General features: G+C 36.8%; 2 protein-coding genes and 1 pseudogene across 2 annotated transcripts in view; 2 read left to right on the top strand and 1 right to left on the bottom strand.

The window, feature by feature from the left end:
• Nucleotides 1–12,775, top strand: part of LOC119597635 (actin-like) — an 18,739-nt gene that overhangs the window by 1,145 nt on the left and 4,819 nt on the right. The window lies entirely within an intron of this gene.
• LOC119597636 (actin-like) lies at nt 2,982–4,627 on the bottom strand. Its single transcript, XM_037947230.1, has 2 exons — nt 4,613–4,627; nt 2,982–4,260 (listed from the first exon to the last, which is right to left on the bottom strand). Exon 2 carries the CDS (start codon nt 4,231–4,233, stop codon nt 3,103–3,105), a length of 1,131 nt encoding a protein of 376 aa, XP_037803158.1. The 5' UTR covers nt 4,234–4,260; nt 4,613–4,627; the 3' UTR covers nt 2,982–3,102.
• On the top strand, nt 10,205–11,460 carry LOC119597634 (annotated as a pseudogene).

Below are 12,775 nucleotides of genomic sequence, written 5' to 3'. Positions count from 1 at the left end.
ATAATATATATATAATATATATATAATATATTAATAATATATATATAATAATATATATATATATATATATATATATATATATTATAATATATATATGTGTGTGTGTGTGTGTATATATATTTAAAAGAGAGAGGAGATGTAATATATTTGTTAGTACATTTGGAAGTATGTATGCAGGGTGTGTGTGTGTGTGTGTGTGTGTGTGTGTGTGTGTGTGTGTGTGTGTGTGGGTGTGTGTGTGTGTGTGTGTGTGTGGTGTGGCGCGAGCGGTGTGTGTGTGCGTGCGTGGTGTGTGTTGTGTGTGTGTGTGTGTGTGTGTGTGTGTGTGTGTGTGTGTGGTGTGCATGTGTGAGTATGCAAATATTTACAAAGAATCCTTGAAGCGGCCGTTGTTTCCCGCCCTATTGCCACCTTCAACCACCGACCAGAGGCTGTCAGAAATGTCAAACATTTGTCAGAGGGAACAAGTGAACATGGCGTGACACTAAAGAGATATTAAATAGGCGCTAACTTGTGAACTGTCACAGCCACGTGCCGCCTCTCAGCTTATCTGTCATAACATCCTTCCCTTATTTGACATACCTGATATATTGTAAATATATCAGGTATATATTTACAATATATATCAGGTAATGTTTGTGTTTGTTAGGTATGTTTAGATACACCTATATATCTATATATCAATATATACATACATGCATACATACATGCACATGTACATACATATACATATATATGTATATGTGTCTGTGTATTTATAGTATATATGAATGTATATATGTATGTATGTATATATATATATATATATATATATATATATATATATATATATATATATATATATATATACATGTATATATATACATTCTCTCTCTCTTTCTATCTCTTTATCTCTCTCTCTCTCTCTCTCTCTCTCTCTCTCTCTCTCTCTCTCTCTCTCTCTCTCTCTCTCTCTCTCTCTCTCTCTCTTCTCTCTCTCTCTCTTTCTCTCTCTTCCTCTCTCTTTATATATATATATATATATATATATATATATATATAATATATATATTACTATATATATATATATATATAAACAACCTCTTACTTATGTCATTATGCTGAGGAATTGAAAGAATGGGAAAGGCACGGGATTAGGTTATCTTAAGGGGGACGTTAAGATTTACCCGGATATTCAGCTTCGACAAGAGAGCAGAAACAGCCGGAAGCGAGCACAAACGCCTCAATGTGTATCTAAATGGGGAGACAAAGAGCGACAGAAAGGCATCCCGCCTTGCTTTCCCCTCTCCGCCCGCCCTCGCTGTCCCTCTCTCCTCCCCTCTTTCCCCAAATAGGCTGAAGGCGGGGCCCCGTAGTGCAAGGAAGGCCTATAAGCTATTGTTACGTTACCTTTGGGCCTCCATGCCTGAGGATAGGCCTCCACTTCAGCTATTTCTGTCTGCGTGATCAAGGACGCCCTTGCCTCATAAGGTCCTGTAGATCTGTCGACAGCCTTCTGTTAGTCCGGAGGCGAAGGCCAGTAATATATAAATACCTGTAATCAAAAGAAAGGATATATATATATATATATATATATATATATATATATATATATATATATATATATATATATATATATATATGAATGTGTGTGTGTGTTAGTATAGTATTTATATATGTATATATATGTATAATACGTATACCAAACATACATACACACACTCGCACACACACACACACGCATATATAATATATATATATATATATATATATATATATATATATATATATATATATATATATATATATATATATATATATATATCCTTGTATGCATGATCTGGATAAAGATAATGATTACTTTTGTAATTTTAATAGTATTCATATTCATTTCAGTAATGGTATTAAAAATACTAATGGTGTTTTATTTCACTAAAGCCTACTGCTACTATTACCTACATGAACTTAATAACTAGAATACAGGCTCTAATAGCATTACTTCTATTTATGTTGTCCATAATATTAACAGTAGTAATAACAATTACTGAAAGTAATTGATCGATGATCGTGTCCAGAACCACACATACATATACCTATATACACACATATATGCACATACACAAGCAGTCACATGCATTTGTAGAAGTTACATGGGTAACGTCAGTTATAAACAGAGTGTTGTGTGAGTGCAAGCTACTTTGGTTTGGATGATGTGTGGTTATCCTTGATTATGGGAAGATACTGATTACAATAGAAGCAAAACTACGTAGATATTATTTAACAAACATAGACTTGTGTGACCATATGTACACATACCTGTATATCATTGTGTGTATGTATATGTATATGTGTGTATATACATACATACACATACATATATCTATAGATGTACATATGTGTGCACACACAAACACACATATTCTTCTGTTTATCTATCCTTTCACGGACACTTGTGTATATGCACACACGTACACACGCATCACACACACACACACACATACACACACACACACACACACACATACACACACACACACACACACCACACACACCACACACACACACACACACACACACACACATACACATATGTATGTGTATGTGTGTATATAGAGATAGAAAGATAGATAGATAGATGGAAGTGGCTGTGTGTATATATAGTGGCTACATTTACGCATCTGTGTGTGGACAGACGTGTGTTTATTTGTAAGAGGTATAAAAAGAATATTCTAAAACTTCCCATATCATTTTCTTTAACACGTTCTGACGATTATCTGCTTTCTAAATTCCTAATTTTATCAAGGAAATATATTTACTACTTGATGATAGTGCATATTGTAGAAATCTATATCACATGATGTCAAAAACGTTTATTCAATGTTGGAAATTAAACTATAGACTTAGGTATTGTCATTAATCAATATATTCAGCAGCAGGCAGAATAAGAACAAATAATTTGGTGAGTTTCTATTTTATTTGATGGATAATGAGATCGTATCAAAAACAGTGTTACTTAGTATAAACATGTTCATGACAACAGATGATGACTGCAATGCATTGAGGCTGGGCACTAGTGAGTGTACAAGATTTGTATATAGAATATAGACAAGAATGGCAGTATGTTTAGAAGCACTTGCGGTGGACGATGCCAGGGCCAGATTCGTCGTATTCGTCCTTGGTGACCCACATGGACTGGAAGGTGGACAGTGAAGCCAGGATGGAACCGCCGATCCAGACGGAGTATTTACGCTCAGGAGGAGCGATGATCTTGATCTTAATGGTGGAAGGAGCAAGAGCAGTGATTTCCTTCTGCATGCGGTCAGCGATACCAGGGTACATAGTGGTACCTCCAGACATGACGGTGTTGGCAAACAGATCCTTCCTGATATCAATGTCGCACCTCATGATGGAGTTGTAGACAGATTCATGAACACCAACAGATTCCATACCTAGGAAGGAAGGTTGGAATAGAGCCTCGGGAGCACGGAAACGCTCGTTACCAATAGTGATGACCTGACCGTCAGGAAGTTCGTAGGACTTGTCCAAAGAGGAGGAAGCAGCAGCGACGTTCATTTCGCCTTCGAAGTCAAGAGCAATGTAACAAAGTTTCTCCTTGATGTCACGAACGATTTCACGTTCAGCGGTGGTGGTGAAGGAGTAGCCACGTTCAGTCATGATCTTCATCAGGTAGTTGGTAAGGTCACGACCAGCAAGATCCAGACGAAGGATAGCATGAGGAAGAGCGAATCCTTCGTAGACGGGGACCATGTGGGAAACGCCATCACCGGAATCACAGACGAGACCAGTGGTACGACCAGAAGCGTACAGGGAAAGCACGGCCTGGATGGCTACGTACATGGCGGGCATGGAGAAGGTCTCAAACATGATCTGAGTCATCTTCTCACGGTTGGCCTTGGGGTTGAGGGGAGCCTCAGTGAGAAGTGTGGGGGATTCCTCAGGGGCAACACGGAGTTCGTTGTAGAAAGTGTGATGCCAAATCTTCTCCATGTCGTCCCAGTTGGTGATGATACCGTGCTCAATGGGGTACTTGAGGGTAAGGATACCACGCTTGCTCTGTGCTTCATCACCGACGTAGGCGTCCTTCTGACCCATACCGACCATCACACCCTGATGACGGGCACGACCGACGATGGAGGGGAAGACGGCACGAGGGGCGTCGTCTCCGGCAAAGCCAGCCTTAACCATGCCGGAGCCATTGTCGCACACAAGCGCACACTCTTCTTCGTCACACATGTTGGATATTTGACAGAAGGTCGGAGTCTGCAAAGAATGACAAAGAATTAGAGAGACAAATGACAATACTTTGTTCTAATTGTCAATGGTACTGGAACCCCTTAAATTTGCTTGTAAGCTGTACTATGAAATAAAAATGCAGATTCAAATATACAGTTAGTTATATCCGATGACAGGTGACAGATGACAGCTCACGGATGACTTACTTCAGACCATACCCATTAAGTAATTTACATAACCTATGCGTACAATACACAAGCAGAGTGCAAGGTCAATAACAGGAGTTAGACCAGTATGCCTGCGGTCTGTTTTCTTTGAAGACCAGTGACCCAAAATAACACAGAATAACAGTCACGGAAGCAATAGAAGCCACCCTTACCGGCTCTCTACTCCAAGCTGACTGCCGATGCAAGGGTGTACCTTGTTCTTATATACAAAAGCGAGACCCTACACTGTGGAATGCGACGGTGACCCAAAATATGCTTCCAAAGGGGAACACAGCATATGGCCGCTTGGACATACCTGGGTTTGGACTTTAAGCAGGTGTTAAAGGTATAGTTCTCAGTCGTAACAGATATATAATTAGCCTCGTAATTTTTCATTCGTCTAAGAACACTTGGCAGTGACAGCGACGCATAAAAGAAAGAAAAGAAAAGAAAAAAATATATAAATATATGTATATATATATATATATATATATATATTATATATATATATATATTTATATTATAAATGTATGTGTGTATATACATATGAGCATATATGTGTGTGCATGTATGTATATGTGTATATGTATGTATGTGGAGAGACAGAGAGAAAAAAAATTCTACTAGAAACATGCTGAATATGTATATGAACATAGTACATTGTGTTACGCCGTAAAAATAGATTTCACGTTCAAAGATATCATTCAATATACGTAAATTTACAGTGTAAGGTATTGCTAAAATATGTATAAAACATCAGACTTCATACAAAGTACCAAAATCATGACGATGCGTATTCAGAGATACATCCCAAAATGTGCAAGGGAGATTTATAATATATATATATATATATATATATATATATATATATATATATATATAAATCTCCTTGCACATTGGGATGTATCTCTGAATACGCATCGTCATGATTTTGGTACTTTGTATGAAGTCTGATGTTTTATACATATTTTAGCAATACCTTACACTGTAAATTTACGTATATTGAATGATATCTTTGAACGTGAAATCTATTTTTACGGCGTAACACAATGTACTATGTTCATATACATATTCAGCATGTTTCTAGTAAATTTTTTTCTCTGTCTCTACACATAATACATAACACATATAATACATGCACACACATATATGCTCATATGTATATACACATACATATATAAATATAAATATATATATATATATCATTATATATATATATATATATATAATACATATATTTATATATTTTTTCTTTTCTTTCTTCTTTATGCGTCGCTGTCACTGCCAAGTGTTCTTAGACGAATGAAAAATTACGAGGGTAATAAATCTGTTCGACTGAGAACAACCTTAACACCTGCTTAAGTCCCCCCAAAAAAAATTTTTGGGGGTTTGTTTTGTTTTTTTTTAAAAAGTAATTAAATATATTATATATTATATTAATAATATATTATTATATAAAATTTAATTATATATAATATCCTTTAGATGATCTGATAAAGAAATTATTTGTAATTTTAATAGTATTCATATCATTCAGTAATGGTAATTAAAAATACTAATGGTGTTTTTTTTCCTAAAGTACTGCTATATTCCCTACATAACTTAATAAACTAGAATGCGGGTCAATAGCATACTTCATTTATGTTGTCCAAAATATTAACGTATAAAACAATTACTGAAAGTAATTGATCGATGATCGTGTCCAGACCCACATATATCTATTACACACAATATATGCAATACACAAGCAGTCAATGCATTTGTAGAATTTACATGGGTAACGTCATTTTAAAAAATGTTGGGGGTGAGTGCAAGCAAACTTGGTTGGTAATGTTTTGGTTACCTTGTTTAAATGGAAAAATACGATACAATAGAAGCAAAAATACGTAGATATTTTTTAACAACATAGATTGTTGCCCAATTTTTTGTATAATACCTATAAAATCATTGTGTGTATATTAGTATATGTGGTATATCTACTACACATACATATATCTATAGAGACATGGTGGCACACACAAACACAATTCTTCTGTTTATCATCTTTCACGGACATTTTTGTGCACAATACCACGCTCACAACACACACACAATACACCAACAACACAACACATACAAACACACACACCACACACAACCACAAAACACACCACACCACACACACACACACACACAAAACTAATTATGTGTATGTTGTATATAGAGATAGAAAGATATTTTAATAGATGGAAGTGGCTGTGTGTATATATATGTTTACATTTACGAATTTTGTGTGACAGACGTGTGTTTATTTGTAAGAGTATAAAAGAAATATTTAAAACTTCCCATTCTTTTTTTTAAACCGTTCGACGTTTTTGCTTTCAAAATTTCCCTAATTTTATCAAGAAATATTTTTTACTACTTGTGATAGTGCTTTTGGTAGAAATCTATATACATGGGTCAAAAAGTTTATTCAAGTTGGAAATTAAATATAGACTTAGTATTGTCATTAATCAATATATTCAGCAGCAGGAAATAAGAACAAAAAAATTTGTGATTTTATTTTATTGATGATAATGAGATCGTATCAAAAAAACAGTTTTAAATTAGTATAAACATGTTCATGACAACAGATGATAAACGCAATGCTTGAGGCTGCCATATGAGGTACAAGATATGTATATAGAATATAGACAAAAATGCAGAGTTTAAAGACTTCGGTGACTTTGCCAGGGCCAATTCGTCGTATTCGTCTTGTGACCCACAGGACGGGAAGGTGACAGAGAAAAGGATGAACCGCGGTCACACGGAGTTTTTAAACGCTAAGGAAGCAATGATTTGATCTTAAGGGTGGAAAGCAAGAGCAGTGATTTCCTTTGCATGCGGTCACGAAAACCAGGTACATATGTACCTCCAGACATGAACGGTGTTGGCAACAGATCTTTTTGATATCAATGTCGCACTCATGGATGGAGTTGTAGACAGATTCATGAACACAAAGATTCCATACCTAGGAAGGAAGTTGGAATAAAACCTGGGAGCACGGAAACGCTCTTTACAATAGTGTTTGACCTGACGTCAAAGTTTGTAGGACTTGTCCAAGAGGAGGAAGCAGCAGCGCGTTCATTTGCTTCGGGGGTAAAAAAAAAAAAAACAAAGTTTTCCTTGATGTCACGACGATTTCATTTTCAGGGTGGTGGTGAAGGAGTAGCCAAACGTTCAGTCATGATCTTATCAGGTATTTGGGTAGGTCCGACCCGCAGATCCAGACGAGATAGCATGAGGAAGACGATCCTTGTACGGGCCCAAATGTGGAACCTCCCGAATCACAGACAAACCCAAAAAGTGTAGACCAAGCGTACAGGGAAACACGGCCTGGAGGCTACGACATGGCGGGCCATGGAGAAGTCTCAAACATGATCTGAGTCATTTCTCGCGTTGGCCTTGGGTTGAGGGAGCCTCATGAGAAGGTGGGGGATTCCTCAGGGCAACACGGAGTCGTTGTAAAATGTGATGCCAAAATCTTCCCCCATGTGTCCCGTTTTTGATGATCCCGTGCTCAATGGGTCTTGAGGGAAAGGATACCCGTTGCTCTGTGCTTCATCACCGACAGGGCCCTTTCTGCCCCTAACGACCACCCAAACCCTAAATGAGGGGGCACGACCGACGAGGAGGGGAAGACGGCAGAGGGGCGTCGTCCCGGCAAAGACAGCCTTAACCAGCGGAGCCATTGTCGAACACAAGCGCACACTCTTCTTCGTCACAACTGTTAAATATTTGACAAAAAGTCGGATCCTGCAAAGAAGAAAAAGAATTAGAAGACAAATACAATCTTTGTTCAATTGTCAATGTACTGAACCCCCTTAAATTGCTTTAAGCTTACTAGAAATAAAAAGCAGATTCAAATTTTACAGTTAGTTATATCGAATACAGTGACAGATGAAGCTCAATACTTACTTCAACATACCCATTAAGAAATTACAAACTATGCGTACAATACAAAGCAGAGTCAAGGTCAATAACAGGAGTTTAGACCAGTAGCCTGCGTCTGTTTCTTTGAAGACCAGTGACCCAAAATAACACAGAATAACACGAACGAAATAGAAGCCACCTTTAAAGGCTCTCTACTCAAGCTGATTTGCCGATGCAAGGTGTCCCTTTTTCTTATATACAAAACGAGACCCTACATGTGGAATGCAAACGGTGACCAAAATATGTTCCCAAAAAGGGAACACACATATGGCCGTTGGACATACTGGGTTTGGACTTAAGCAGGTTAAAGGTAAGTTCTCAGTCGTAACAATATATAATAGTTTCGTAATTTTCATTCGTTAAGAACACTTGCATGACACAAACGATAAAAGAAAGAAAGAAAAAAAAAATTATAAAATATATGTATATATATTTTATATATAATATATATATATATATTAAAATTTATATTTATAAATGTATTGTGTGTATATAAATATGAAATATGTGTGTGTTATGTATATGTGATATTATTTATGTGGAGAGACAGAGAGAAAAAAAATTTACTGAAAACATGCTGATTAGGGAATGAACATAGACATGTGTTACCCCGTAAAAAAGATTCACGTTAAAAGTTTTCATTCAATACGTAAATTCCAGGTAAGGTATTGCTAAAATAGTATAAAACATCAATTTAATACAAAGAAACAAAATCATGACATGCGTATTCAGAGATAACCCAAAATGTGCAGGGAGATTTATAATATATATATATATATATATATTATTATATATATATATATATATAAATCTCCTTCAACATTGGATGTATTCCTGAATACGCATGTTCTGATTGGTACTTTGAAATGAAGTCTGATGTTTTATACATATTTTAGCAATACCTTACACTGTAAATTTACGTATATTGAATGATATCTTTGAACGTAAAATCTATTTTACGGCGAAAACACAATGTATATGTTCATATACAATTCAGCATGTTTCTAGTAGAATTTTTTTTCTCTCTGTTTTCCCACATAATACAAAACACATATAATACATGCACACACATATATGCTCATTTTATATACACACATTACATGTATAAAAAAAAATATATATATATATTTATATATATAATATTATAAAATTATACATATATTTATATATTTTTTTCTTTTCTTTTCTTCTTTATGCGTCGCTGTCACTGCCAAGTGTTCTTAGACGAATGAAAAATTACGAGGCTAATTATAATCTGTTACGACTGAGAACATACCTTTAACACCTGCTTAAAGCCCAAACCCAGTATGTCCAAGCGGCATATGCGTGTTCCTTTTGGAAGCATATTTTGGGTCACCGTGCATTCCACAGTGTAGGGTCTCGCTTTGTATATAAGAACAAGGTACACCCTTGCATCGGCAGTCAGCTTGGAGTTAGAGAGCCGGTAAGGGTGGCTTCTATTGCTTCCGTGACTGTTATTCTGTGTTATTTGGGTCACTGGTCTTCAAAGAAAACAGACCGCAGCATACTGGTCTAACTCTGTTATTTACCTTTCACTCTGCTTGTGTATTTTACGCATAGGGTTTTGTAAATTACTTAATGGGTATGGTCTGAAGTAAGTCATCCGTGAGCTGTATCGTCACCTGTCATCGGGTATTTAAATAACTGTATATTTGAATCTGCATTTTTATTTCATAGTAAGCTTACAAGCAAATTTAAGGGTTTCCCGTACCATTGACAATTAGAACAAGTATTGTCATTTGTCTCTAATCTTTGTCATTCTTTCAGACTCCGACCTTCTGTCAATATCCAACATGTGTGACGAAGAAGAGTGTGCGCTTGTGTGCGACAATGGCTCCGGCATGGTTAAGGCTGGCTTTGCCGGAGGACGACGCCCCTCGTGCCGTCTTCCCCTCCATCGTCGGTCGTGCCCGTCACAGGGTTTTGATGGTCGGTATGGGTCAGAAGGACGCCTACGTCGGTGATGAAGCACAGAGCAAGCGTGGTATCCTTACCCTCAAGTACCCCATTGAGCACGGTATTTATCACCAACTGGGACGACATGGAGAAGATTTGGCATCACACTTTCTACAACGAACTCCGTGTTGCCCTGAGGAATCCCCACACTTCTCACTGAGGCTCCCCTCAACCCCAAGGCCAACCCCGAGAAGATGACTCAGATCATGTTTGAACCTTCTCCATGCCCCCCATGTACGTAGCCATCCAGGCCGTGCTTTCCCTGTACGCTTCTGGGGTACCACTGGTCTCGTCTGTGATTCCGGTGATGGCGTTCCACATGGTCCCCGTCTACGAAGGATTCGCTCTTCCTCATGCTATCCTTCGTCTGGATCTTGCTGGTCGTGACCTTACCAAATACCTGATGAAGATCATGACTGAACGTGGCTACTCCTTTACCACCACCGCTGAACGTGAAATCGTTTTGTGACATCAAGGAGAAACTTTTTACATTGCTCTTGACTTCGAAGGCGAAATGAACGTCGCTGCTGCTTCCTCCTCTTTGGACAAGTCCCACGAACTTCCTGACGGTCAGGTCATCACATTGTAACGAGCGTTTCCGTGCTCCCGAGGCTCTATTCCAAACCTTTCCCTTTCCCAGGTATGGAATCTGTTGGTGTCATGAATCTGTCTACAAAATCCATCATGAGGTGCGACATGATATCAGGAAGGATCTGTTTGCCAACACCGTCATGTCTGGACGGTACCACTATGTACCCTGGTATCGCTGACCGCATGCAGAAGGGGGGGGAAAAAAAACTGCTCTTTCTCCTTTCCCCCATTAAGATCAGATCATTTCTCTCCTGAGCGTTAATACTCCGTGTGGATCGGCGGTTTCCATCTGGCTTCTCTGTCCACCTTCAGTCCATGTGGGTCACCAAGGACGAATACGACGAATCTGGCCCTGGCATCGTCCACCGCAAGTGCTTCTAAACATACTGCCATTCTTGTCTATATTCTATATACAAATCTTGTACACTCACTAGTGCCCAGCCTCAATGCATTGCAGTCATCATCTGTTGTCATGAACATGTTTATACTAAGTAACACTGTTTTTGATACGATCTCTTTTCCATCAAATAAAATAGGGAAAATCACCAAATTTTGTTCTTATTTGCCTGCTGCTGAATATATTGATTAATGACAACCTAAGTCTATAGTTAATTTCCAACATTGAATAAAGTTTTTGACATCATGTGATATAGATTTCTACAATATGCACTATCATCAAGTAGTAAATTTTATTTCCTTGATAAAATTAGGAATTTAGAAAGCAGATAATCGTTTAGAACGTGTTAAAGAAATGATATGGGAAGTTTTAGAATATTCTTTTTATACCTCTTATAAATAAACACACGTCTGTCCACACACAGATGCGTAAATGTAGCCACTATATATACACACAGCCACTTCCATGTATCTATCTACCTTTCTATCTCTATATACACACATACACATACATATGTGTATGTGTGTGTGTGTGTGTGTGTGTGTGTGTGTGTGTGTGTGTGTGTGTGTGTGTGTGTGTGTGGTGCGTGTGTACGTGTGTGCATATACACAAGTGTCCGTGAAAGGATAGATAAACAGAAGAATATGTGTGTTTGTGTGTGCACACATATGTACATCTATAGATATATGTATGTTATGTATGTTATATACACACTATACATATACAACACACAATGATATATAGGTATGTATAAAATATGGTTCACACAAGTCTAGTTTGTTAAATAATATCTACGTAGTTTTGCTTCTATTGTAATCAGTATCTTCCCCTAATCAAGGATAACCACCCTCATCCAAACAAAAATAGCTTGCACCACACAAAAACTCTTTTATAACTGACGTTTCCCATGTAACTTCTACAAATGCATGTGCTGCTTGTGTATGTGCATATATGTGTGTATATAGGTAATGTATGTGTGGTTCTGGACACGATCACGATCAATTACTTTCAGTAATTGTTATTTCTACTGTTAATTATGGACAACATAAATAGAAGTAATGCTATTAGAGCCTGCATTCTAGTTATTAAGTTCATGTAGGTAATGTAGCAGTAGGCTTAGTGAAATAAAACACCTTAGTATTTTTAATACCATTACTGAAATGAATATGAATACTATTAAAATTACAAAAGTAATCATTATCTTTATCCAAATCATGCATACAAGGATATATATATATATATAATATATAATATATATATATATAATAATATATATATATATATTTTATATTAATATAAATAAAATATGCACACACACACACACACAAACCACACACACACAAAATAAATATATATATAATATATATATATATATATTATATATATAATATATATAATATATAATATATATTATATATAT

Source organism: Penaeus monodon, chromosome 39, assembly GCF_015228065.2.
Source record: "Penaeus monodon isolate SGIC_2016 chromosome 39, NSTDA_Pmon_1, whole genome shotgun sequence".
Taxonomy (NCBI): domain Eukaryota; kingdom Metazoa; phylum Arthropoda; class Malacostraca; order Decapoda; family Penaeidae; genus Penaeus; species Penaeus monodon.
The sequence above is the reverse complement of the archived record's forward strand: the minus strand, read 5'-3'. Positions and strand labels throughout refer to the sequence as shown.

Coding starts and splice junctions, on each gene's coding strand:
- LOC119597636 (XM_037947230.1), bottom strand. CDS start 4,233: ATGTGTGACGAAGAAGAGTGTGCGCTTGTGTGCGACAATGGCTCCGGC.